This window comes from Bemisia tabaci, chromosome 1 (assembly GCF_918797505.1).
Source record: "Bemisia tabaci chromosome 1, PGI_BMITA_v3".
NCBI classification, from domain to species: domain Eukaryota; kingdom Metazoa; phylum Arthropoda; class Insecta; order Hemiptera; family Aleyrodidae; genus Bemisia; species Bemisia tabaci.
Genome location: NC_092793.1, coordinates 8,970,654 through 8,994,903, shown reverse-complemented (window position 1 = coordinate 8,994,903; position 24,250 = coordinate 8,970,654). Strand labels below are relative to the sequence as shown.

Below are 24,250 nucleotides of genomic sequence, written 5' to 3'. Positions count from 1 at the left end.
ACGCAGACTCCAAGAAGTCTTCTAAGTTTTTATAAATATTGCATCTGCTCCGTGACACTAATGGTGGAACATCTTAATTAATTGTCCTGGAAAAACTGTTTCAAAGAATTATATGGATGGTGAACTGCAAAAATGCCTAATTATTTTGTGGTTTTCTCTCTGCTCCCATTCTATCTTACTTACAGAGAAGAAAACAATATAGGTGCTTGCAATTTTCACAGAGCATTCATCACATGGAGGAAAAAAACCGAGAAGTCCTTAAGGAATGACGATGCATGTTGAATAATCTTTAAATAAATTATGACAATGTGTGATGACAATGTTGCCAATCAAGACACGTGATTTTGCAGTTTCTCAACAGCTCGATTTTATCACATTTCTCAATCCTGATCGATCAGCAATACATGCGCTTCTGTTCACCCAGTTCTGCTCAAAGTATGGGTAAATTGAAGAGCATTTTTAGACGCTTTTGTTTTTAAGAGGTGAGGCCTGTTGAGGACTTTTTAGGAAAAAGAGCATTTCACTCTGAATTGATTGACGGTTTAGGGAGGAGCCTTAAACATGGTGCAGACCCCTAGCATGGATGAATAAATCTTCATAGAGATTTAAGAATGTTATTTTTGCAGACTGAGTGATGTCATCATCTTGCTTCCGTTTCCGGGTTGTTGTTCATCACGTGATGCATTCAGTTACGGAGTTACGGTAGGCGGCTGTTCTCGTTGCGGACTTGGTTGCGGTGCGCAGTCCAATGTTTATTCGACACGTAGTACAAAATGAAAACAACCCTTTTGCTGATGCAATTGAGGTTATGGTTATACTTTGATATGGATCACCATAGTTACAGAAACATTGTGTCGCTAAATGTTCGATTGACAGTTTATTACCAGCAATCTTTGTTAATCAATTAAGCGTGTATGAATAGGGGTAGTAACAGATTGTAGTGAGACTCTGAATCAATTATTTTTCCCCTATACTTCATTCAATGTGGGAAGTTTTCTTCAATTGGAGGTGTTTCTAACTCGTTATAAAGTTGGTGATTGACTTAATTCCTGTCATGATGAGCATCAAAAGTTTTCTCTTTTTATATTTTTTTACTCTTCTGTTGTTTTCTTGCCAAGGAGTAGCTGACGATGCGATCAATGTTGAAGAGGAGGCAGAACCATTCGTACCAACTAATGAATGGCAGACAATCAAACCAAGTGAGTACACTCTAGTAAGTAGAATGACCAACTGATTGGTATCGCAGGAAAGCATCATTTTTAAAAATCTGGCAGGTTTCTCACTGATGTTCAGACGAAATAATCTAAAGATATGTGAGGCTGGACTAGGAGCTAACCGGACGACCTCTGCCATCTGTTTTACAGTGTTAATGTCTTCTTTTTAGGGAGCATTTAGTCAGAGACCTATATGTTAAAAATTTCTTATTTAATCAGTTCATCGTTCAACACCGCAATGGGCCGCCTTTGCGTTTGCGTTCGGGATATGGAACCCGAACGGAATAGGCTCCTAATGAGTTTGGGTTTTCGATCGTGAACCGTTCGCGGAAAGGTCTCGGTCGGGTTCTCGATCCCGAACGCATTGTCAATCGAATCGGTTCGAAATTCGGAACTCGAACTAATAAGCGGCCGACTGCGTTCGAGTTCAAATAACTCATACCAAAGACCTGACCATTGCGATCAGTTCAGCTATGCTAATGCCATAACTCATAACGCCGATTTTCGTTATGCGTTACAGATCTAGAACCTCGCTCAGCTCCGTAGCGTTCAGAGTTCTTCTATGCCGTGCGGCCGTTGATGTTCTGCATCGGTCCCCCCCCCCCCCCCCCTCGTCACTCACCCCGCTTCACGCTGCCCGCGGCCCGCTGTTTTCCTAGTGCATGCCGCGTTTGGGTTTGGGTGGATCACCTTTTTATCTGTAGACATTTTTATTAGGACTGTTTTCGTTCCCACCCCCATAACTCGTTCCATTCCGCTTAAAAATGACTCATTTCCAGTGAAAAAAATTAGCTTCATGGGAACATTTTAAGCTTTGCCTACTCAAGGGTTTAGTCGCTTATACCCAAAATAATGGTTCCCACGGAGGGACATTAAAAAAGCACTGCAAAAAAATCATTTTTGTCTTATTGATTTAAATTTCTTGGGTGCTTCGCATCTACTTCTTAAGGTAGAATGCATATATGATAGCCATTTTTTGCTACGACATCAGATTTTTTTTTTTAAAAAAAATTGAAATTTTCCTTGAAAATCGCGATTTCTTAATGAAAATTCAAATTTCAAAAAACCATTCGTGTACTTGGAAAGGAGCAAGACAGTATGTAAATAAGACACCATAACAGCATCAGTTGCATGTAAATACTATATCGAAGGCTGAAGTACTGAACCCTTCATCTCCGTTGCTGTGTTTCAAAACATTTGCTCTCATTTTATTTATTTTTTTTTTTTTGGAGAGAAATAAGCCAACCATACTAGCTTGAAATTTCTAGAAGTTTCAACGATTCAGAAGTTCAACGATAGCTAGAAATTTCTAAAGCACTATGGAGAAGAAAAATTACGGCAGTTTTCGAGACATTAAGTTGACAAGTTTTTCGATTAAAAATCAAGTATATAAAGAGAAGTCTGCAACGTCGCTAACGGACATACGTGGTTTCGCACTTTGGCCATCGATATGGCTCAAAACATTATTGTTCTTCCTTTGATTATGCATTTTCTTCGAAAACTCGGTCACATCACTTGGTACAAGAGAAAAATGATCGCAGAGGATGAATAAAGATACGAGAAAATAGAAGTAAAACAAAATGTTAACATTAAGAGCTGTTTGTTATGCTCACATTAAATTAAGTCGACGAACAGTTTAAATTTCTGGCACATTGGTTTGCATAATTAACTGCCTTTGAACGTCTTGTTTCGTCAAAAAATTTTCGTATTCGTCACTCAACTTTACGATTCTCTCGGCCACATCATTGAGCACTTATATTTTTTTGACCTATTTAAGTGAGTCTTGATATAGCTCTCATAATAGCGCCAAGTCTTCGGGTCACATCCTAGGAAATCGTCTTGAAGTCCTAACTCCTAACCTAATCGTTGTGCCGGAATCACACGCTAAATGTGGTAATCAGCAGTCGGCGCTCAACAGCAGAAATTTCACTACTTCGAGTTATTTTTATCCAAATGGGTATCAAATCTATTCGAATAGTTCAGATAAATCCGACATTATCCGATGGTCGCTGAGAATCGTTGCTGAATTTGGCGCGTCACGCGCAAAATTCAGGCATCGGCATCGGGCCGGGCCGGGGCCGATGACTTCCACATTCAAGCCACATTCAGCTCCCAAATTCAGCTTGTGATTGCAGCATTGGAAAAAAGATCAAATCTCCTGAAATAAATTCTTGCATTCCCTTTCCTCGAATCTCATCGATGTTTTCTATCTTTAGACGCTTAGGACCTCCGTGTGGTGGTTTTCTTTACAGAGAATGGGCCACTAGACAAGGTACGAATTTCAACATTTTGTTACATGTTTCTTAACTGAAATTTCACGTAAAATACGACGCGCACAACAAAAATTATCGAAATCAACTCCTTCCAAAGATATTTAATGATTCTTGATGCGTGAATTCAAACCACCCGCTCATGAAAACTCAATACTCTGCGTGATTAACATCGTGCGCTAAACGTTGTCATGACAGTCTCTGCGATATAAAAATCTGGCAACCTCAATCTTGACGCTTTGGCTCAGCTGTGGCAAATTGTTTATAGTTTGAACAACACATGGTGGAAAATGAACATTACTCGATTAAGAAGCTTGTTAACACCGTTGTAGTGCGCGATTTGACTCACGTAGAGCTTTGAGTTTCTTGTCAGCGGGCAGTTCAACTTCCTCGTAACCAATGTGAAATAAAAATGTTAATATTTCCGTTTGGAGTTTGTTTCAATAGTTTTCGTTGCGCAAATCGTGCTCTACGTGAAATTCTGGTTAAGAAACATGTATCAGAATGCTTAAATTTGTACCTTGTCTAGTGATCCATTTCAACCATTTTTTTGTGCCTGAGGGGAAATCTTATCGTCAAAAAAAGCAAGGGGTGCATTTTTACAAGTTAATTACCATATGGAGGCTTATACGTAAAAGCAGCAAATTGAGCATTTTTAAGTTTTGGGAAAGTCGTGTTCAAAATTTTTAAAACCGTGTGCGTTTTGATGTCCGTGCAGCATTTACGGCTCGGTCACGGAATTTATATAGAACGAATCCTCCTCTAAAAATGGGCTTTAGATGTTTAAAAGCAGATGCCAACAAGATGCAGCGATTTTACCACATTAGCTATAAAATGAACCACTTAGCTAATGAAAGAGAGGTAGAGCGATTGATATTGATCAAATTATGGTTACTGTTGAGTGTTTCAATGATTTTAGAAAAAAATGAATACTTGGTAACTGCCAAAAAAATTAAGGAACAAAACATATTATCAGTCTTTGAAAATAGGGAAAAATTAAAAAAGGGCGACATCTCCCACGGACCTAAAGACCTTTATTACTTTCACTACTTTTGAAATATGTTCATATACACGACCCTCAAAGAGATTATGATGAGCTCGTTTTTAGATATACGTAACACGGTTACCTGGGTTTTTTTTTATTCATATCATAATGAAAAATTATGGCAGAAGCCTGAAATTTAGCAACAATGGTAACCTCTTAGTTCCCTTTTGCAAAATGCAATCCTAGTGGCATGCGTGTAAACTTTGATTCAATGAAACAGAGGCTTAAAGACAGCTTATTTAAAGTGAAGGTGTAGAATTGAATGTTTTAAATCAGCAGATACCAAATTTATTTGAGGGCGCGAGAGACACCAGACATTATTATTTTTCGATGTTGCAATAAGATTGTGGATCTTTACATTTCTTTAAGAAGAATCGAAATTGCGCCGATTTGAAAGTATTTTCTTAGAAAAATAGGGCAAATGTATTTTTCTTTTTTTGGTACGAATTTCAAGGCTCAAGCAGAGCACTGACATGCATTTCAGCGCTAAACAAAGACGCAGAGAGCTGATGCAATAAGGTCTTAGCAATGTTGCGATGCATTTATCTCACATTGTCTCTAAACGCCTCATTTTCCTACGCATTTTCACTGGTCTCAGGAGACGTTGGTAGCCAAGCAGAGCTGGTTTCAAATCTGAAGGGGGAATTTTTGTACTTAATGGCTGGTGCAAATCATATGAGCCGCGTTTAACATAAACGCACCAAGTCTCAATATCAAATAGCTGAGTTATAAGTGTTTTTGAACTGAACCAAGGTCTGCTCCAGGAAGCAATTTTAAGTTCTCAGGACTCATTTAATAGTCAAAACATGGACTAGAAGATAATTACTGTAAAGCTAAGTCTTTGGGAAAAGTAAAACTTTACTTTCTCATGAACTGAATTTTATGCGAATTGGTGTTTTTGATGAGCGCGGTCCATACATTATTATCTCAACGAACAACGAACACTGATGAATTGACTCTTGAATACATTACATTACTCTATAGCTGAACTAAGTCGTAATGTATAGTGGAGTCTGATTAACATGACAAATTTTACAACTATAGTGATTGCAAGAAGTGTGGTAACATATTCATGGAAGGAAATTGTTATTAGGAGGTAGTGTTTTGTCTGTGGGCGATTTTACGATAACGGTAATAATGGTGTCGCCAGTTTCATTCTCAAGTATATTCAAGGCAATGAGACAAAATAATCGGTTGCATAAGATTCACGCAAAACATATTAACACATCTGTTAGTAGCGGGCAGAACATTTTACGGTCTAAAAGTCTTTGTAACGCTAAATTCTTATATTTTTTGCATGAATCAATGCAGGGTCTCAACTTCAAAATATTTTCAACATCAGTTGTATTCCTCTGCAATTATAGTCTGTTTCACGAAAACTGAGACTTTTTATTCGGCATTAAAATCCGTAAATGGCAACGCATCAGTCTTGGACTCGGGTGACCGTGCCGCTCGCCGGACACCCATCCATTGTAAGGGTAGGAACAATAGACATCCTTCACCCCTCCTTAATGGGCCCTAGTACCCGGACCAAAATTTTTTTCTCGCTGAAAAATTCATCTTCTGGCGTGAAAATTTAGTTCCAGCGTGAAATTATGAGAAAAACGCACTGAAATTCAGTCCAATTATCTTAATTTTGAGCTGATATACGGCATTTCGCGGCGAATCGCGGTCACGCGCAAATGATGTATATCAGCTCAAAATTAAGATAATTGGACTGAATTTGAGTGCGTTTTTCTCATAATTTCACGCTGAAACTAAATTTTCACGCCAGAAGATAAATTTTTCAGCGAGAAAAAAATTTTGGTCCGGGTACTAGGGCCCATTAAGGAGGGGTGAAGGCGCTGAACAAAAGAGGATGTCCGGCGAGCGGTACGGTCACCCGAGTCCAAGACTGATGCGTTGCCATTTACGGATTTTAATGCCGAATAAAAAGTCTCAGTTTTCGTGAAACAGACTATAGTTTATTGTTTATATTCAAAAACTCTCAGGACTAAACTGGCAACACTACTATTCCCGTTGTCTTGAAATCACTTATGCGTACTACAGAAAATATAAAATGCAATGAGTAATCGTTACTATCGCTATAAGCGATGAAGCATATTCACCAAGGAAATGAGTTTTTTCCTCCCGTGAAACTTGAAAGTACTTGAATTTAGCGGCTTTCCGTCATTATTTTTGCACTTACATTACAGAAGTTATCTTTAAACGTGGCACCATTCGATTAAGGTGACTTCCATGAAAGTACTGCGGGTGGAAAGAGGATTTTGTGAACTTTCCACGTTCACGAAAAGAAGGTGAAACGTCCATTCCAACGTGGTACAAATTGTGCAAGCCATTTATTTTAATTACAGAAAACTTGTATTGACTGATTTGGAAAAGGATTTTGCAGGAAAAAGTGATAATAATTAGATGGGAGTCATAGTTCCGAAGTTAAAAGTTACAGAACAAGAACACTCACATGCTTGAAAGGGTCTAAAAGGCCAACAAAGTTTACCTACTTATACTCTGTCTCACGAACGACGATCCCTGGAAAATATAAGGTAAGTAGTCAAAAACCCCGTAAATGACAACACTGGAGACCGTTCGAGGAGAGAGGCAGCCAGGACAATGCGCAGGTACCGCGCGGCCGGGCTTTGGGTTTACGAGACTAAGTCAGTCAAAATTTGTTTTTCTTCAATTTTATAAAAAAATCATGTTTTAAGTGCGTCAACTGTTGCAGCATAAAAATATAAGCAAGGTGATGTATAATTATCAAAAATGGAGCAATTTTGACGATTTTGGCATCTCAAGATGGCACGGATCATTATCGGATCTTGAGATGCCAAAATCGTCAAATTTGCTTTAATTCAGATAATTTTACGTCACCTTGCTTGGATTTTCATGCTGCGTCGTTTGATGCTGTTAAAAGTCCATTTTCTTTAAAATTAAAAAAAAAAATAGTACTCCTACTAATACGGGTTGCTCAACGGGAGAAGAATTATGTCACGGGCCTGCCGACGGGTTCATCTCTTAACGGGCAAGTGACAAGAGGTCCAAGCACCAAAAGGCTCCGCGAGTCTCTTCGTTGAAATGCCTCGTCCAGGTCATTAGCGGTGTTGCCGTCGACTGCAAAAATGACCGTCGGACCAGGGATCGTCGTTCGTGAGACAGAGTATAGCTCCTCCTCTGATATGGTCCGCCCAATTTCAGAGAATAGTTATCCAGCCGATTAAAAAAAGTGCCGAGCTCACCAAGGTATTGTTACCATTGTGTCCGCACCGAGCCTTTACCTGACGGCCTGTCATCGTCGTCTACTGGTAGCCTTAAAATTGTCAAGCAATTTTTTTATCATTTGTGAATTTTTCCTTTATTTCAGCGGATTCGGATTCAACTTGCAATCCTGGTGAAAAGTATATGTAATAGTAGGAAAGTAAGATGGTAAGTTATTGTATCACAAAACTCGCGAATTCCTTCAGCGCGCGACCTAGACTATATCGTCACCTTCCAGGCAAAGTATCACAAGCGCCATGCGACGTTTAAAAATTCCGCCGCATTACATGTTTAGTACAGCGTGTGTCGCAATAGTTGTTAGGCATGAATAGCATCAATGAACAGCAGACGGCTATCAGTTTTAGTTTACTCTATGAAGCTCTTTTGAATAGTAGAATTGATCACCAAAGTTTGCAATGAAAAAGCTATGTAAAGATTTCAAATTTTCATAATGGTATATCAATGCCTAAACGCGGTGAAATTTTCATCGACAGCTTTGATCAATTGGTTTGTCTCACCACAACTGGATCTGAATAAAATATTGAAACTATGCATTTGCTAATGCGTGTTTTTTGTCGTTGTATTGAACCAGTTGCTGATATCAGGAGTGAAAGCATCAGACCACGTATCTTCGCCGGTCATACTTTATTTTTTAAATGGAATACTACTCAGCATCAATTCTTGAAAACCTCATTGACTTTTCCTCTCTCTGGGAAGAAAACTCTGAAATCTTTTCATATCCTTTTTTTTGGAAGCTTTGGTTATCATGTCTACAGTTATAGGTAAGGTTTCAGGAAATAAAAAAGAAATCCATAACAGTTTTACCATAGGCTTGTCAAGTTTTAGTGAACCCGCTAGGGGAATCATCATTTCCAAGCTAACGATCCAGATGTGAAAGTCTTTGTTGTAAGTATACAGCAACTGTCAGAATTTTTTTGCATATTGATATACCTGCCCTGTTTCTTTTCAGATCAAGCCATACCGAAAGGATTGCATGTAAGGGTCAATCTACAGACAGGGCTGAAAGAGGCTAAACTTTTGTCGGAGAAAAAAAATGAGAAAAAAGACACAGGATCATTGCTTGTGATACCTAACGAAGATACTTCATCAGCTCCAAGTGACGATGGTAAACTGGATCGTGCATCTTTAAAGAAAGCATTGCACAAGATGAAACCAGATGATGTTGTTAGTCTAGATGAAGTAAGTCTCGCATATATGTGTAAGATATAAGCGATAAGCAAGTTGTTTATTTTTTGTTTGCCTCCACCCGTAAGAATTTCAATTTTATTTCAGAAACAGCATAAGTTCATCTCTCTACTCGGACATAAGTCACTGAAGTTTTACTCAGTCAGTGAAGCAAAAAGAAAAAAGGTTTGATTAAGTGTTTTGAAGAACACACATGGATCAGATTGATGTGCCATTGCAGGACAAAAGCACCAGTTTTACCTAATTATTAAATTAATTTTAGTTGATGCAAATATTTGAATACTGCTGACACTTTATTCCTATGCAATTGAAACCATGTAATTAGCATAAAATAATTGTCAATGGTAACTTAGTTCAGTTGTTCACATAATGTTTCAGGAAGCAAAGGAGGCTGCTTCCAAGTACCGATCCTATGATGAATTGAAAAAGGAATTCGCTGCATTGAACTTGACAATGAAAACAGACCTTGAAATAATGACTGGACTTTTTGAAAGCTATGAAAAATTGCTCATCATGTATTCAAAAGTCTCTGAACCATCATTGGTGGTAGAGTCCATGGTAACTGTGCTGACTGACTTGGAATACCTAGTTCATCAAATTGACAATGCTAAAGAATTTGTGAAAAGTAATGGGTAAGCATGCTTCAAAATTTTTCCAAGCAAAATCTTTGTTAATTTATTTCTCCATTGTTATCTACCTACTGCTACGCTCTTTTTGCTGGGCATTGGCATTTTTTTTGCTTTCATAGCATTTCAGATGGTTATACTTTCACTCCTCACTGAGTAAAAACTCTAATTTGTGTCTGGGAAAACGCTCAGTTTTTTGAAAGGCATCAAGGCCAGCAAGTAAATTTAACTGAACCCTGACAAAGTGAATAAAAATCTGTTTCTTTTTTCAGACTTAAACATTTCCACAAAGCACTAACTAAAGTTGAGGGTGGAAGATAGGCCATGAGTCAAACTACTAGTTATTGGTTGACCAAGGAAGCTTTATTTTACATGAAACGGATTCTGTTATACCTCTATTCTTCTATCACGATGAACTCAAGTTTTTGCTTGAAATGTTCTTCACATCTTTCATTTGGTGCAAAGAATTTCCGACGTTTTCGGGTTGGTACTTGCATAAATTCTTGTTTTAAAAAAATAACTAGACAAGACAGAGGAGACATTGAAATACAGCATGTGTCAACTTTTCAATTGGGCCTGAAAAAACTTGTAAACCTTCTTTTTTAAATTGTGCTTCAGGTTCTCTAAAATAATTTTGCCGTCATTCAACATAACCTCTCCTACTGTGCGGACTGAAGTGATGAAGCTCCTTGGATCTGCAACACAGAGTAATGCACAGGTACAAATTGCAGCTCTTGAGGCTGGAGCTGTCAATTTACTCCTTAGAACTTTTGCCCTAGAGAGAGAACACAAAGTAAGTACCTCTTAAAAAATTCATCACAAATGTTAATTTCATTTACAGATTTCAATTAAAACGCCTTCAGAACTTTAGTTTGGTATTCTAACATTTATTGTCTCTCGATTGTTAAGCACCGCAGACTGTTTTACAAATCCGAGCTCAGGGGCGTTTTTGCTCTCGTTATTGCACAGTGATATACAGAAATTGAACCCATTTCAACATACCCAACGTGAGTTTTACTGAGTGCAGCCACTTCCTGTAAGGGAAAACATCTAGAACAAGGCTTCTCTATAACTTTCTATTGTGCCATGAAAGGTTAGCTGTTAATCTCAAGGTGATTTTCTGAATAGACCACCAATACTTTACTGTTACCGCACCTCTTATCTCTTTACTTTAGCCAATGAGAAAATTTTCAGTAGGTAGGAATAACAAGATCTCCATCAATAATTCTTAATGAAAATTGGGTTGTTGGCTACATGACATTAATGCCTCTGTCACCTCTTCCCCCATAGTACAACTTTATACATTGAATGGAGTGTTGAGGCGGTGGATAACCTCAGTATTCTTTTATCTAACTACAGAAGGGAAAAAATAACTGACTAAATTCAACCAACATTCATAAGAACATTTTTAGGAACTGGTGCCATGAAAACAAAACAACAGTCCAACAAACATGTGAGAAGGAAAAAAACACCCATAAAATGTGTAACCAAGGCCAAATTCATTTTTTTGAAAGGCTTGAACATTTCGGAGTCCTGACAATCCCATCCCCAATCAGAAATATTAAGAAGGAATAAAAATTGAGAACTCGCACAACACAGATCAGGGCAGTTAGGTAACCCTGGGCTCATGACTACAGCACTTCATGCTATGATAATGTAGGTTTAAACTCTTGCTCAGCCTTTCTTAAATTTCTGTCTTTCTTCCCAATTTTTTCTGACCCCTTTTATTTTCTAAGACCTTGAAATGTCCAGAACTTATAATAAATTATTTTTGAACCTTACTAATCACTCATTTTTATGTGTGTTTTTTGTTGTGAAGAATCTGCTGAATGTGTATCTAATAAGATGCTGTCACAGAGCTTAAATCATCCTGAGTTAAAACCATCTCAAATATGGGTGTATAGGCTGAATCCATATCCGGTCCTGCAATCAATATTTTGATTCCTTTTGAAAAGTCATCAACTAATCAAAAGATTTGTCTCTTAACAAGTCAATAATGTCTGAAATATTATCTACTGATTTTCTTTTAGGTTCGCTCTAGTGCTTTGTACGCATTATCCTGTCTGGTTCGACGTTTTCCCACTGCTCAGTTGGAACTGACCAAACAGGGCGGCGTGGCAGTGTTAACTTCTTTATTTGAGGAGCATGCTGAATCAGAAACAAATCTAAAATTACAGGTATTGCTTCTTTTTAAATTATTTTTCAATGTGAGAAGTGTTTTAAAATCAATGTTTAAAAACGTGAATGTTAAATCATGTTAGTTAACTCCATCAGCAATGATAGAGAAGGAGAACTATAATTGGAAAGCAATATGCAAACTAATCACTGAGCCATTTTGGTGTTTTTATTCCCTCTATGGATATGACCCATCTGCTTCCTGTTGTGCGTGCCTGTTTGAGCAAAGCTTAGCATTACAATCACATCTGCAAAAATGTGAAAAAAAAGAAAAAAGTTCCATGTGCTCAAGGCAACCCAAAAGGCTATTTCAATTTTAGTGGTTTCTTTTCAGGGTTTATTGCATAAAATTATACTAATCCTAGCTTCCCAATGATTGAAATATGACTCAAAATTTTCTGCCTAATAGTTTGGCTTTTATTGAAAAGGCCCTATGACTGGTTTACGTAAAGCTATCCAAGAGTTGAATGAATTTACAGAATTTGAAGAATCTTTAGTGCGCCAAAAAACTCTGCAAGAGCTAGTTAAGAGTTAAATTTGTCATAATGAAGCCAATGTTTTCTCTATATTCTCTATTCTCATTCGTTCTTACTACTTCTCTCATTAATCATGAGCAAAGCATCATCAGCCTTTCATTTTTTGTTCTAAAATAGAGGCCTTAAGTGCCTTAGGCGACTGTTTTCTTATTTAAACTCAGGGTTTATCCCAGAGTTTTAAATCCAAGTTACTTTAATGGTGTTCATTTAATCTTTTTCAAATCTGTTGCAGCTAAAAATTATCACTTTAATACACGATCTCATCGCTGAAAAGCAATTTGCCGCTAAAGACGTGGAAGGAATTGCAGATAGCTCAGACTTTAATTCCACCGATGAAAAGTTATTAGCCGAGTTGGAGGAAAAGAAGGAAAGATTACGACAGTACAACTCAGTAGATTTAGAAAATAAGCTCATAGGACATGGATGGTGTAACCACTTGAGTCAAATTTTAATGGAGCAGAGTTCTGTAACAACTGATCGCACCGAGCGGAGAGACGATCTAAGTTCAGCAATCGCTGACTTGCCCGTACGATTCGAGCACGATGTCATAGAAAAAATACTTGAGTGCTTTGCTGTGCTATCAAGCAAATGTCATAAACAATTTAGAGATAATGAAAAACTGCATCTGACACTAAAATATCTGAGCTCATGGTATTCTAATTTAGCATCAAAGGAAATTAATTCCGATTCAGACTATTATACCAACTTATCCAATCTAGTCAATGAATTAATGGTTAGGCTGAATGTTAATGACGTTTCTGTTTTTACTGCGTTTCCAAAGGATGAATTGTAAATAAACTAGGAATAAATTTTATTATTTTTTTCTAAACTTATGTTATTTTTGGTCACAATGTTTAATCCTCTAACATGAAATCATCACACGTGGGAGATTTTCCTTCCTTCTCTCTAAAAGAGACCTCAGGCACCTTTCACAGATTTTTTTCTTGTATATTTTGTGCCCCTAATCTAAAATTGGCTGGTTAAATTTTCCTGTGATTTTCTTGATGAAGTGTATATTTTATTTTGTTGCCATGACAACCCTTCATTGAAATCTAAACACCAAAACATAACCTTCCGTTTTAAGGGTGAATTAAATTCAGTTGTTTTAAATCTGGATATCAGCTTTTAACTAGAACAACAGGTCTATATTATAACTTTTTGTTAATTTCAATGTGTGATATTGAGTTGTAGGTAACTTCTTTGGAAATTGAATCAGTCAGTGAGCTGATTTGCATAATTTGTCAGTTTTTTCGTGGGTTCCAATTTAGGAAAAAATGTATAAATTGAATCAAACACTCATTCTAATGGCCAGTGCTTCACCTGGATTCAACAATCTCAGCGTAAAGCAGTTGGGTAAACCGAAAGTGGCGGAAAGTATCGCTGTAATCCACAAAGGATACATAAATATTATACCAACCGATGAGTCAGAGTTGAGCCACTCAAAATATGTCCCCGTAGCACCTTCTCGAGCAGACAATATCACAGTGACACAGGTACATCATATTTAAATTCATTCTCTCAATTCTGTTCCTGCGCTTAGGAGTACATATTCCCATAATGCCTTGTGTCAAAGTATTCTATTCATTTCATTAGAAGGATTCAATTTACCTGGTGTCATGAAAATATTTGTTCTTTCTCTGTTCATTGATTTCGAATTTTTTTGCTGTTTCTTAAATAGTTAAAATTAGTAACTACACTTTGTAAAGAAAAAAATAAATATATTAGAAGGGCTTTTATCAAATTTGGCACTTGCAATGGATTATTAAAAAACAGTTCTGCTACCTACTTTTTGAACATTATTGCTCAAAAAGTAAGATGAGGTGTATAAATATTTATAAAAGTAAGTTCATAGAATTTTTGTGACATTCCAACGTGGATAAGGGTACACCGCAGGGTGCAGCAGTCAATAATCTATAAGATATCGATTGCTGGATATTGCAAAATAGAGTAAGTCCCTTCGATAGCATAGGCAAGTTCGAATTAATTTACCCAATAATATAAGCACTTATGTATCAACAGCGTAAGTCCGCAATCACATATCTTGTTCGCGATGTCTGAAAATCTCCGCCTCTATGTTATTTTTTTTAAAGGAGAACAAATTGACATCATTCCTTGAAGTTCATGCAGAGTTTTCTTCGCACAAAGAAGAAAAATCACGGCAGTTTTGATGAATTGCCATTGAGTAGTTTTCCATTTAAAAAATGAAGTTTGACAAAGACAGGAAGTCTGCGACGTTGCAAACCGAGTTTTGTGATTGCAGTCTTACACCGTCGATATGTTGCTTTATTGCTCTTCCTGGCGCTATGGACAACCTCCAACAAAACTAAATTTTTCTTATTAAAACCCTAAGAACTCAGCTACGTACACTTGATCAGAGGTCCACATCTCGAAGAATATCTCAAAGATCTCTTCTTGTGCAGGAAATGCTCTTCTTTGTTTCAAAGGATTTTGACGGTTGAATCCTTTTTTAAATTGATTCAGCGAAGTTTCTAGAAATTTTATATAAAGGGAGTCAGTCTAGAACATCTAGGTATTCTTGAGAGAAGGATTTTTTTTAAACAAATAAATATTGATGGCTACGGTTGAAAAATGTGGAGTACCGATAGTACGATCGTTGTAAATTTCTGCATACGTTCTATTTTCTAAACGGAAACTAAGCAGCAAGAAAAGAGTATGTCGCATTCGTTTATTCCTAAATAAGAATCCTCATTGATCTCTTTTATAAATCTTAAATTTACTGCTTTTTCTGCTACATTAAAAAATTGTAAATTAGAGGTAATTCCTTAAATCTATGACTAGTAATTTTTCATTCCCTAGAAGTACATACACTCAATTCAAAATTTACCAATCGTCAAAGTCATAGACTGTTTCTATTAAAATGTTCTGTGAATTTTCCTCAAACGCCATAAAAAAATTACACAAAATTGTATTGCGATCAGTATTCTTTGTAAAAGATTAAACGTATTTGAGAGTTCTTGAACGTTGCAATTGAGAAACGAATTTTTTGTATTTCGCCATCTAAGTACATGCCAGATGATGGAACTTTTTAGGTGGCCATCAGACAATGAATAAAGCATGTCAATGTTCATCAAAGTTTGTGCCATCTTCAAACTCCGTAAAACCATGAATTTTTGTAATTTATGATGCTCTCATTCACCCAATAAATCACAAAAATTGTGTAATTTCAGGTGATGTGGTGTGAATTAGGTTTTGATTCTGTGTTTGTGGTAACTTCAACTCAGGGTCTTCAGATTTTTGATGCAGATGCATACCATTGCATTTTCACACACCCGTGTAAAGATACTTCGGCAGTCCAAGGGGGAACTTTTTCTCGCGGAATAGCTAACATTTTTTCAAATTATATCTGCGTTGGTAAGTTCAGTACATAGCTCTGCAAAGTTCTTTTTTGTTTTTTTTTTCCTCCTGCGACCCGGAGATTTCACCACTTTAACAGCGCTTCCGTCTTGAGGTCATTTTCTTTTTTCACACCCCCAAGAATCGCAAAGAAAAATTCTCCCTTTTGCAGCAAAAAATAGAACACCGGAGTCTGAGCTGTCCTCTAAGGCTCGAGGCTAGGATCGATGGCTCGAATTATAATCTGAAATGGCGAGTCATTTTGCCACCATGTCTGGTCTGTACACCACTATAATAAATGGGATGACTCCTTGCCCTAAGGACTGAGGAGGTCTTACCTAATTTTGGGTCCACGCGGGCAGTATCCAATATTAAGATAAATTTGGATTCTATGGGGGTTGGTATTTTTTCAATATTTATTGGAGAAAATAAAAATAAAAAAATGTTTTGAAATAAAGTAATCGGCTGGGTTTTCTGCTTAATTGCGCCGGGCAGTCTAAATTTAATTTTGTACTTTCAAATTGAAAGAAAGTGTATGTTCACTGTTGTATATTTGGTTGCCCATAGACGGTTTTGCTTTGTACATGCAGCTATCATCCAGTGTTCCTTTTTTTTTTTTTATGTTACAGGGAATAGTGGAGGGTGTCTACGGGTGTTTGGGGCAATAGATGAAACTTCTGAGGTGACATTCATCGATAGGAAAGCAGTGCATCAGAGTGCTATCACTGATATTAGCTGCTGTGATCAGTACTTAGCATCTGCAGATTCCAATGGGGATATATTTTATTGGGAATTCACGGACGAACAATTGATTAGCCTCTCACAGATAAAAAGTTATGGGTAGGTTTTCAACGCACAGAATTAAAATAATCAACCTAGACCGGGATCTCAAGAAAAAGAAACTGTGTTGGTTTCCTTTCATTAAAATGTAAAATATGACTGGGACACAGTTTTTAATAAAATGTTATTCTCTTCAATTTTACTGCATGGAAAGATTTACAGATCTTATCGCAAAACATCTTGTTTGCTTGATATTATTTTGGTTTGATCATTAAAACATCCATTCGCCCAGTTCATTCGATGGATTAAATTTTCAAAGAAATTGGACTTTATTGTAAATAGGTAACTGCAGAAGGACTAATCTTACAAAGTTTCACTGAAAAGGCACTCTAAAATATTTTCCAGATTTTGCTGTATTAACATAAAGTTAACAAGTGACTGGCTGGTGGCAGGATATGGGAGTGGACACATACGGCTTTTTGATCTGAAAAAAACGTCCAGAGATTCCACCCAGTTTTCACTGCTTGTTGAGATTGCAGCTCATGCAAAATGGATTAGTGGGTTGGATGTGTCATTAAATCTCCAATATATCTTGACAGTATCAGAGGATTCTTTTGCCAAAGTCTGGGCCATTGAGAAAAGAAACGATTTTTATGTAAGAATACTGTTCAGTGTCATTATACTACTTTTACTCTGCCTTACGGAGACAATGTTGATTTTCAATAGGATTGAAGCTTGAAAAACTTTAAATTTTCAATGATACTCAGATTCAATTTCATCAAACAAATACTTATATATGATGTAATTTGTCATGGATAAATTTTACTTATTGTTGAGTTGAAAGATAATTTAAAACCTCCTCTCACAGATTTGAAGAGTTAATACTGAAAATGACTCCGGTAGAGGGCTCCCAAGGCAAAAAAATTAGGAAGAGAAAACAAATTACATTCTTTTCGCCAGTTTCTTATTTAAAAATTGATTCCTGAGCTTCACATGAAGTGTACTTTTTTTTACATCCGTGCTGACTTGACATAGGAGCGCAACTCCATTTTCACATGAGCTCTGAAAAGCAAGGAGGATAATAAACTCATCTTGAGTTTTAGTTATGCTCTTACGTTGAAAGAGCACAAACATGTTTGGTTTTTACAAAAGAAATGGTTTGGTAAATAAGTGGGAAATGCCAAAATTAAGAACTTATGTGCCAGTGCATCACTCTAGAAAATAGTTCTTTTGCATGAGTAGAGACTCTGTCAAAGTGCCTTATCTACATGCAATCTACACGTATCCTGATGTTTTGAGGTGGATACAATTTTTCAGTGAGAATTTAAACAATTCTTTCTTTACAGATCATAACACATTTATCTTCAACTCATGTGACGGATAACCTGTTGGTTGGTGGAAGATTTTTGGCATCAAATGGGGCACATTTTTGCGTGACCTCATATGATAACAGTAATGTATACTGTTTTAAGATGTAAAAATAAAGAAATAAAAATTACATAAATTGACTTTTAATTTCACGTTTTCTTTCCTCCTTAAAGTGATACCAGATTAAATTAAGAAAGAATACAATTATAATACAGGAAAATGCTGTAAATAGAATTTTCTGTAGAAATAATAATTTAAATCGTATGAAACACTTCAGACCCAAAGGAAATATTTTTGACCATGAATTTGAAGACTTTTTCTTTGCTAACAAATGAAAAATAAGGCTGGAGTGTAGGCTACCCACTAATTAAGAGCTATAATAATTTTCATTTATTTATCACTTGAAAATATAAAATTTCTGAAGTTTGTAGTAACAAGACTTTAGTCTTTCAGACTCATCTTAAAATTTAAAAGGAAACAAACATGGTGTTTGAAAAAGTAAAACCTACAAATTTAAAAATTAACAGTTCTAAAAGTTACTTATTGATGCTCGCTAACTTTTCTCCCCCCCCCCCCCCCCCTCCAAAAAAAACCTTATAAAATACAAAATTAAATAAAATGAAAAAGAACAAAGATCCTAAGACGAGGAATAATCAGTCTCAAAATTGAAGTATAAGTTAAGATGCATCACCAGCGCTAGCACCAGCTTCATTATTGCTTGGATCATGATCATCGGAGGAATTTGAAAGTAATTTCTTTTTCCTTTTCTTTTCTTTTAGCTTCGAGAGGTATTTTTCCCAGTGCTTGTGATTGAAATTAGTTAAATCGTCCTGTTTAGAAATTAATCGGAGGTACTTAGCTAGTTTAATTAATTCAACATCTTTATGCCTATTAATGTGAGCTTTCTGAAATGGTCGGATTTTCAAGCCGTTTTTGGGGTTCATTAGAAAATTTCTATTAATGTCATCAAACATAATGGTGTTGGAGGGTTTGTAATACTCAGGGAATTTGCCCCATATTACTCCTAGAGGTTTCACCTGCAACAGATGGAAAAATTTGTGAAATGAGAGTTACTGAAAAAATATTCATCAGACAAAACATGTTCCTTCAGCACGATGCTATTCTTCTACCCAAATGGATAGCCCTGTGGCAAATTTTAGTGAGAGAATGAGCGTCATTCATTTCAAGGATGACCTGTTGTTGAAGTCCATAATGAATGTACCTTCATGGAAACTTCTAAAAACTGCATACTGATGAAGTTAAAAATGCCTCTTTTAGAGAGGAAATTTAGAGTTGGAGAATTGACGCCTTCAAAACTCTTTCCTGTGGGACTCTGAAGCTAAATTCAGACGGTCAAATTTTCCATTAAACTTTTCTTCTGCTTTTTTCTGATGAAAACTTAAAACACAACGATTGCATAATATGTTGAACGGAAACTTGAATCTGACATCACTTTCAACTTTTCATCTAGTTGAAAGAGCCGGTTGGAAAGTTGAACGAAAAGTTGGGGCAAAATTTTTGGACGACATTTTTCATTGAATCAAATTTTTTTTGCCTTCAACTATTCATTCAAATTTTCGTCAGCTTTTGTCGGATGAAAAGTTAAACTTTCTGAATTGGACTTCACCTTGTAGGTGTTGGAAAAAATGTAATATTTTAAATGTAATACTTAATTCTGAAGGTAAAATCTTTAAACTATTAAATTGAAGAGGCTGGGCTGGCTGGGTTAATTGTTGGTACAAAATTAATATGAAATATTATCATTGAAATTATACTTGAAGACAGATTGAAAATTATTTCACAAACTTTGGTATCCAACCTTTTGATGTCATATTAGTTCAAAATGATACCAACTTTTGACTTTTTTCACTTTTCCGCTTCTGAGATGTGTGGTCAAGGCAAAAAAAAGAAATAGATACAGGAGTTACTATAGACAAAGTACCATACCACAACAGTTAGTAATCGGTGCTAACCATACAACCTGAGTTCTAAAGTCTGAAGAGTAAATGGAATGATTTCAATTTATAATTACCTGAACCACACCGTATTTTGGAGCATGGACGGTGATCATTGCAGAGCAGTCTAAATAGAAACATATTTTATAGTCCACATGTTTACTAACTCCTAATAGTTTCATTTTCTCCTCAATCCATTTCATACTGGTTGCTGACCAAATTACTATGTCGTAATCCTGCAATTACAAGTATTATATTAGAGAATAATAATTAAAAACCAAGCAAACACAGATAGTAAGGGTGCCTCCTTTATGATTTCATCAAACGTGACAGTCAGAAAGAATCCGATCTTAGTTCATGGAGGCTAAATTTGAAGAAGACCCAATTTTGTGGAGTTAGGTTGAAAAATCGGCTATCTATATTTTGACAGAAAACTTCTGGTATCCTTAAGAGTAAGTAGTGGACGGTTTAGCGTATTTTCATGCTAATAGTAGGCATGAAGTTGAATTATAAACCAGTAATTTAATGGCCTAAATACAGCAGATTAGAATCTTACATGGCTCAATCTCAAATTTACGCTTTTTGAATTGTGAACTTCAAAACGCCATCAATCAGGGTAGGTTTGACGTTTTTGGGAATCTCTGTCACAAAAAAACGTAGAAAATTTTTCAACACCTTGATATCAATTAGCTCAATTTATATGTTAACAAACTAAGGTCTTTTTTTTTGCGCTTAGTCACAAATAAAGAAGTGAAAAATTGTCTTGCCTGTCAGGCATTGTAACATTTGTTTGAATCTCTACTAGGCACGCAGAAAGTTCTTGGCCTTCCAATTTTAAAAACCTTTTATTCAAACTTTTCAAGGCTAAAACCTTGTTTTTGTCCTTTATTCGCAGATTGACAAAATTTTAATTGGCATGAACCATCGGTCGTAGCTTCATAAGATATCAAAGGTATTATGCCAATGAAAAACATTCTTCACGATGTTACATTTTCAGCTTTCTGTCTCCAGTCATGATGGTTACATCAAGTTTGTTTAGCTTGGAATTGCGCTTTCCAACAAAATTTACCTTGGAAACGCTTACTTTTAACATAATTCTTGTGCTATGCACTGGACGCTCTTACAATGTACTAGAGAAAGGAGATCTTACTCTATATGCAGAGGTAAGAAATTCATGCAAGTACGGCCGCATCAACTCCACTCCACTTTCAGCAGGTGAGCGATGATCAAATAGAGTATAATCTATATCCAACACTAACAGCTTCTTCCCTTCTCTTGGTGGGTTCAAAATATTGATCTACGATTAGAAAGAAAAATAAAAGACATATTAATAGTATGAAAACCAATTATCTTATTTATTTATTTATTTATTAAAAGGTTGGCGAGAGGGAGTGGAGGGGGAGATCGGACGGTGTAATCTGCCCGATGATTTGTGGGAGGATCGATTCCGATGGCGATTTGGAGTCGCAGAGCGCTCTAGTGCGCTGAGGTAGCGGCTTGATATGTATGTAAAACCAATTATCAACTTGAACATACCTAACAAAGAGTGTCTCAGCAGCTTTGGGATACACTTAACATCAAAATTTTTGACTGAAAACAGGTTTCTTCTCTGAATTGAACAATTTGAGTATCCATCTTGAGGCACACTGTGCCCCCATGCCTTAAAAATAAAAATGAAAAATTCAGGGAGCTTTCTCAGGTGGGAGGGGGGGGGATGTTATCAAGTAAGGGAAGGAATAAGTAGTGCTATTGGTTTCTATGAGCAATATGAGGTAAGTATGTGAATTGATCTATTGATCTTCATTCGAGAACATAAAATAGAGTCACACTTGTTTTTAGAGTTACTGCACTGTTTATTTATACATTTGATTGCAATACTTACCCCAAAGATGAAAATAGGAGTAGAGGGGAGCACTAACCTGGTGTTCTTTGACTCTTCGTTCAATTTTGGCAAGATGGACTTCTCTGTTTTCGAGTGCAATTTCTTCGCCTTCTGGAATATCGAAATCATCAACTACTTCGGGTAAGTCCTCAGGCACTGAACTAGCATCAGCAATATCTTCCTCCAGTGATCCCATCATCATGATTTTAAATCCAGGTTTCAACTTGAGTTCAGATAACAGGCAATCATTTTCAGGGACTTTGCCTATGGAAAGAATACAAGGAAGTTGAAGGCACTATAATGGCATGGAGAAAAAAAAGGAGGTGTTTGCATCTTGAGGCTTGTGTACCCTGTGACGTAGGTCGGTACAACCTGGTCAGTAAAATCCAGAATTCGAAGTATGAAAAACAGACCATAACGTCCGATTTTTAAATCAACTCATGATATAATTTCGAACACTTTAGGTAAAATGCATTTTTTCCATAAACTACACCATTTCCAAGAAAATGGATGATAAAAGTTGCCGAACCAACCTACGTCATCGAAAAAATTCCAAGATGCTCGAAATGCAAACACCTCCTTTTTTTCTCTATGCTAGAATGGAGGGGCTTGGAGGACAAGAAGCATAAGTGCAGTTTTTGCTAATTCAAGGAATAAGTGTTTAAAGTTTCAATAACAGGGAGCCTTATGGACGAAAAGAAGTTTAAACTCACTGTTTGATGCGTAACAGTTGGATTTCAGTTGTTAATTTTTCAGAGAATATACCTCCAAACTGGTTTTAGTTGAATTTATGATAAATTTTTTCAAAAACTGCAGTTATGCGCCTTGTCCTCCAAGCCCCTCAATTGTTGCCTGGGATATTAATGAGATCTGAGATTACTCTGACAACAGATTGACGCCCAGGGAAGAGATTATTAAAGGACTGGACATCAGAATTGCAACTTGAACAACCATTTGGTCGGATCCGCTATGATTATTTGTCAGTCATAAATTTGCAGGCTTATCTCATAGTCAGTAAGATAAGATTGTGATTCTTAGCAAGATGATTTCGAAGTGTTAAAGTACAGCTTCGATAGGATTATTTCCAATTTTGAAGTGTTATCAGGAGCAAAGTATTCTCTTCAAGGATCCGATACAGCAGAAGGTGTTGATGCGCTTCTTTTCAATTTAGCTCTTACAGTGATATGGGATGTTCATAGTGAGAGATTATTTACTCCTTACCTTGATGCTTCAAATTTAGCAGTTTTTGTCGCTCAGGTCGAACTCCTGTTTGTTTGAAGATAGTACCTTTCAAACTTGCTACTGAGTCCGAGGAAGGTATGGTGATATCATAATCTTTTCCACTCCACCTGACGGTGATTTGCAAACTATCGCCCATAGTTAGAGATTCAGAATTTCTTCAGTTGCTTTTATTCAATAGACCAAAATGAACGTAAAGGATGATTAGTGGCATTAAAATTAAATTGCTAACTCGATTTTGGCTGACTTCACCTGACTTCACTCTCCGCGAGCCGCACAAGCATTTCATCATTTCGAGCGACAATAAACAAAACAATTTACGATGTCCACCAAGTCACGTTCAACCGGTTCAACGAGCATCAAGTCTAACTTTAACGCGGGAGATTTAAGTTGGCGGGGAAGATTTTTTGGGGTGCCTCTACTTCCGCTACCTACCCACTTATGGTCAATGGCAATCAGGGCCGGATTAAGGGGGTGGCCACATGGGCCGCGGCCCATGGCGGCAAAATGTAGGGGGCGGCAAATTTTGCAATCTTTTTGAATGTAGATATCAAAAAAAGAGAGAAAAAATCGGATTCAGAAAATAAATTACAAACGAGAAAAGACGACAAAATCTCTCATTTCCTCAGTATAGTAATTGAGGAGCTTTCTGGAAAAAGGGCACATAGCAAAAAATAGCATTTGAGAAAAATGCATTTTAAGTATCCATATGTAATTAATTTCTGGCCACTGATGGTACCTACCTTTCATCGCAGCTTGGACTCCCGATTTCGAACGAAAGTCACTGTTAGTGGCCACAGAGTAACGATCAAAACTTCAAATGCTACTCTCTCAAACGCAATTTTTTGCTATGTGCATTTTTTCCGGAAAGCTCATCAATTTCTAATTTTTTCGTCTCTCGGTGATACATGAGACAACACCTTCAATTAGTCGAGTTAAGAGAGAAACCAAACACGCAGTTTGACCCGGAACGGAGCGGCGCGGCGGTCAGCATGAAACGCATAGCGCCTACAAGACTGCATGAATACTTCACGCATTGCGTCAAACACGCTGCGGTCAGCAGCAGTTGGCTGGAAACGCATAGCGCCTGCAAGACAGCATGAATACTTCACGCGTTGCGCCAAACAGTGTGGTCAGCAGCGGTCGGCGTGAAACGCATAGCGCCTACAAGACTGCATGAATGACACTGCGCCGACACAGTGCGGTCGGCGCGGCGGTGGAAGTTAAAATTTTTAACCACATTTACCTATGTTTGTTCTTTCATAATTTTTTCGTTCGTTTTTTATACATGGAAGGCCTTGTCCAAACAGGAATGGGTTTACGGGACTGAATTTTTGTTAGTGTTGAC

At 36.9% G+C, this 24,250-nt stretch overlaps 3 protein-coding genes across 4 annotated transcripts; 2 read left to right on the top strand and 1 right to left on the bottom strand.

Moving 5' to 3' along the window:
* The first annotated feature begins 770 nt into the window (after positions 1-770).
* Positions 771-13,153, top strand: Sil1 (Sil1 nucleotide exchange factor). The gene is made up of 6 exons (XM_019055539.2): positions 771-1,199; positions 8,752-8,981; positions 9,366-9,619; positions 10,232-10,406; positions 11,644-11,790; positions 12,557-13,153. Exons 1-6 carry the CDS (start codon positions 1,055-1,057, stop codon positions 13,115-13,117), a joined length of 1,512 nt encoding a protein of 503 aa, XP_018911084.2. The 5' UTR covers positions 771-1,054; the 3' UTR covers positions 13,118-13,153.
* A 221-nt stretch (positions 13,154-13,374) lies between these two features.
* On the top strand, positions 13,375-17,973 carry LOC109039864 (WD repeat-containing protein 54). Its single transcript, XM_019055566.2, has 5 exons — positions 13,375-13,817; positions 15,513-15,696; positions 16,308-16,518; positions 16,864-17,113; positions 17,805-17,973. Exons 1-5 carry the CDS (start codon positions 13,599-13,601, stop codon positions 17,934-17,936), a joined length of 996 nt encoding a protein of 331 aa, XP_018911111.1. The 5' UTR covers positions 13,375-13,598; the 3' UTR covers positions 17,937-17,973.
* A 421-nt stretch (positions 17,974-18,394) lies between these two features.
* Ublcp1 (Ubiquitin-like domain-containing C-terminal domain phosphatase 1) lies at positions 18,395-23,208 on the bottom strand. Of its 2 annotated transcripts, none has more exons than XM_019055554.2 (5): positions 22,885-23,208; positions 21,701-21,927; positions 20,932-21,078; positions 19,859-20,017; positions 18,395-18,863 (listed from the first exon to the last, which is right to left on the bottom strand). In XM_019055554.2, exons 1-5 carry the CDS (start codon positions 23,039-23,041, stop codon positions 18,504-18,506), a joined length of 1,050 nt encoding a protein of 349 aa, XP_018911099.2. In that variant the 5' UTR covers positions 23,042-23,208; the 3' UTR covers positions 18,395-18,503. The 2 variants fall into 2 exon arrangements, with proteins under 2 accessions (XP_018911099.2, XP_072162715.1); XM_072306614.1 differs by lacking the exon at positions 22,885-23,208 and adding an exon at positions 22,544-22,564.
* Positions 23,209-24,250: the final 1,042 nt, after the last annotated feature.

Bases quoted from the DNA above. Each gene is read 5' to 3' on its own strand.
- Sil1 (XM_019055539.2), top strand. From the start codon at position 1,055: ATGATGAGCATCAAAAGTTTTCTCTTTTTATATTTTTTTACTCTTCTG. The intron at 9,620-10,231 runs GTAAGCATGCTT...ATTGTGCTTCAG, and splicing joins GAATTTGTGAAAAGTAATGG to GTTCTCTAAAATAATTTTGC. The intron at 11,791-12,556 runs GTATTGCTTCTT...AATCTGTTGCAG, and splicing joins AAACAAATCTAAAATTACAG to CTAAAAATTATCACTTTAAT.
- Ublcp1 (XM_019055554.2), bottom strand. From the start codon at position 23,041: ATGGGCGATAGTTTGCAAATCACCGTCAGGTGGAGTGGAAAAGATTAT. The intron at 21,079-21,700 runs GTTAGTGCTCCC...TTCTAATCGTAG, and splicing joins GAAGAGTCAAAGAACACCAG to ATCAATATTTTGAACCCACC. The intron at 18,864-19,858 runs GTAATTATAAAT...CATCTGTTGCAG, and splicing joins CAAAATACGGTGTGGTTCAG to GTGAAACCTCTAGGAGTAAT.
- LOC109039864 (XM_019055566.2), top strand. From the start codon at position 13,599: ATGTATAAATTGAATCAAACACTCATTCTAATGGCCAGTGCTTCACCT. The intron at 15,697-16,307 runs GTAAGTTCAGTA...TTTATGTTACAG, and splicing joins TTCAAATTATATCTGCGTTG to GGAATAGTGGAGGGTGTCTA. The intron at 16,519-16,863 runs GTAGGTTTTCAA...AATATTTTCCAG, and splicing joins TCACAGATAAAAAGTTATGG to ATTTTGCTGTATTAACATAA.